The 3,092-nt window shown below is 47.9% G+C and overlaps 1 protein-coding gene across 1 annotated transcript; it reads right to left on the bottom strand.

Moving 5' to 3' along the window:
• Positions 1-1,434: 1,434 nt before the first annotated feature.
• Positions 1,435-2,433, bottom strand: LOC144277500 (olfactory receptor 52R1-like). The gene has a single exon (XM_077838300.1). It carries the CDS (start codon positions 2,431-2,433, stop codon positions 1,435-1,437), a length of 999 nt encoding a protein of 332 aa, XP_077694426.1.
• Positions 2,434-3,092: the final 659 nt, after the last annotated feature.

Here is a 3,092-nt window from a genome sequence, read left to right as displayed (position 1 = left end):
TGTGTCCTCACTGCCCTCACTGCAGGCTCCTTGTGAGGCTGAAGCAGCTTCTGTCCCAGGCCCAGAGCAGAGGGAGCCCAGATGGGGCAGGGAGGGAGGGGGAGATTGTGACACACTGGCACCCCCATATTCACCATATTCTGTCATATAATGATGGTATTTTTTGTAGAAAGGATTCCTTGTGAGGTATCATTCTAATAGTATTAATCTACTGAATATTAATATCCTCTTCAATTGTATGTGCTACCATTGTATGTGAAGTTATGACGTTTGGCTGTGTGTGTGCTACTGAAACATGGGGTGAGTTGAGAACATCCTCGAGCTGCCTTTAGGTACAACAATTAAAAGGCCAAAGCATGTTGATAATTTATTGAGGAAATGCACACAAGCAGAAGGATTATCCCAGGAACCGTGTACCATAGAAACCGCACTACACAATGGGAACTGTTTGATCCTGGTCACAGCAAAAGGGGGAAATAACATGTTGGAAGGGGTCCTTATTCTCCATACAACAACACACTTGAAAGTGCCAGAGGAAAAAGACTGAACTGGCAGGGAAGAGCTGGTCCCAGGCAGGAAAGAAGGAAGCCTGCCTGAAAAAAACTTACCTGCTTGTGCTATCTAACTGAGTGAGATACTACTTGATTCAAATACTAACTAGCACATTAGGCTTAGATTTAAATCACTATGTGTTGTGTGAAGTGCAAAGGGGGCAAATATCAGCTGATAAACAAGAGTTGGTGCCTGTCCACTTTCCTTTGTGGAAGTGGCAGACTGGGTAATAAATTCATACTGGTCGCGTTTTGACCAGGGCAGGATGGTAGAGCTCTGGGGCTTTAGACTGGGAGCTGGGAATATTTTGGCTGTAGCCTCTCTATTGTGAGTTCATGAGTGGCTGGCCAGAGCATTCATGAACACAGCTGGGTGTGATCCCTGCCTGTAGATGTCAGTGTGAGTGTAAGCTTGGAGGGTTTTGCAGCTTGTCGCAACACCATAGTGCAAGAGGGAACCCAGATTGGTGGGACAGAGGGCTCAGCTGTACCTCAGTTCCAGGTGGCACCCCAGGGGAGACCCATCACTTAGATGATGCAGAGAGTGATGGGGGGGAGGAGAGGTGAGAGCAACAGGGATGGGGTCTTGGGGGAAAGAGGCACAGAAGTGGGTGGGGCCTTGAGGGAAGAGGTGGGGCAGGGGACAGGGCTCCATGGGTCCAGTTACAATTACAATTAGAAAGATGGCAACCCTAGGAGTTAATGAGCTGTACACAGACCAATTCCCCCGTTTGTCATGCTGACACAGCACAATAAGTCTAGGAAATGATTGAATGTCTCTTAGACTGTCCAGTCAGTGATTCAGGGAAGAGGGCCTAGAACCATGTCACCAGCCAGGTCTTCACGGCGCTCAGTCTGAGAGTCAGAGCACCAGGAGAAAACTTCAGGTCCCTTTATGAGTAAAGAGCAGGAGCAGCCTGCCCCAGATCTGTTTGGTCCTTACCCCGTAGATGATGGGGTTTAGCATGGGGGGCACCAGGAGGTACACATTGGCAATGAGAACACGGAAATGCAGGGCCACATTCTGGCCAAACCGGTATGTGAGGGAGGAGAAAAGACCAGGGATGTAAAAGGCTAAGATGGCACAGAGGTGGGAGACACAGGTCCCAAATGTCTTGAGCCGGGCTTCCTTTGTGGGGAGACTGAAGATGGCCCTGAGTATGTGAATATAGGACATGGCAATAAAAAACATATCCAGACCATTCCCACCGAACAGCACAAACAGGCCATAATAACTATTGACACGGATGTTGGCGCAGGCCAGCGTCACCACGTAGATGTGCTCGCAGTGCGTGTGGGGGATGATGTTGGTTCTGCAGTATGGCCAGCGCCTCACCAGAAAGGGAAAGGGCAGTACGAGCATGCCTCCACGCAGCACCACGGCCAGGCCAATCTTGGCAACCAAAGGGTTTGTCAGGATGGTGGAATGTCTCAGGGGATGGCAGATGGCCACATAGCGATCCAAGGCCATGGCCACAAAGATCCCAGACTCCATCACTGTGAAGCAGTGAATGAAGTACATCTGAGTGAGGCAAGCACTGAAATTGATCTCCCTGGAATTGAACCAGAAGATGCTCAGCATTTTGGGCAGGGTGCACATGGACAGAACCAGGTCGGTGACAGCCAGCATGCAGAGGAAATAGTACATCGGAACATGGAGGCTAGCCTCCATCTTCACGATAAACAGGATGGTGAAGTTCCCCAAGATGGCTGTGGTGTACATGGTGCAGAAGGGTATGGAGAGCCAAATGTGGGCTGCCTCTAGGCCAGGAATGCCCAGCAGGATGAAGGTGGAGGGGTTGGTGAATTCGGTTGTGTTGGAATCTGACATGGAGCAAGGGAGACGGTGTCCAAATCTGAAGCAGAATGATGTTTTCTGCATATACTGTACCCTCCCGTGACTTCCTGTATGCGCCCAGGATCTAGGGTGACAGTCGCAGTACAAATGCCTGGGTGGAGAGACAATGTTAATATGAGACATTACATGCACTACTGGGCGCTGTTCTCATGGGGGAAGCAGATTGGTTGTTGTTGACACAGTGAAAAATGACACTTTCTTTATTCAGATAAATGAATTATGAACAACTGACCCTACTAATGCCAATTCCATATTGGATGGTGCTCCATGCATCAATAATTCCTAAACGTTGTTGTGTGGGAAACATTAATAGGCTGCAACAGGAAACACAAGAGTGGATACTGCTGATCTCGGTTCAGTGGTAAAATGAAGGCAGCAATGAGGGCAGGGGGCATGGAAACAATATATAACAAGTGGGTAAAAGGGCAAATAGATAGCAAACAATACAATCAGACGTTATGAAAATGTGATGTGAAAGACATCAGGAAAAAATCCATGCTTGGCAGGGCTACAGATAACAAAAAGGAGGCTATTAAGTATATTTAGATAATACAAACAACAAAAGAATTCCTAACAAAGGTGCCAATTCCTAGACAGATAACAGAAACTTGTTAATGCTGCCGAAAAAGTAGATGTGTTCAAGAAATATTTTTCGTCTGCGTTCGGAAGGAAGCAGTAAGAGG

Source organism: Eretmochelys imbricata, chromosome 1, assembly GCF_965152235.1.
Source record: "Eretmochelys imbricata isolate rEreImb1 chromosome 1, rEreImb1.hap1, whole genome shotgun sequence".
NCBI lineage: Eukaryota > Metazoa > Chordata > Testudines > Cheloniidae > Eretmochelys > Eretmochelys imbricata.
This window is presented reverse-complemented; position numbering and strand designations above follow the sequence as displayed.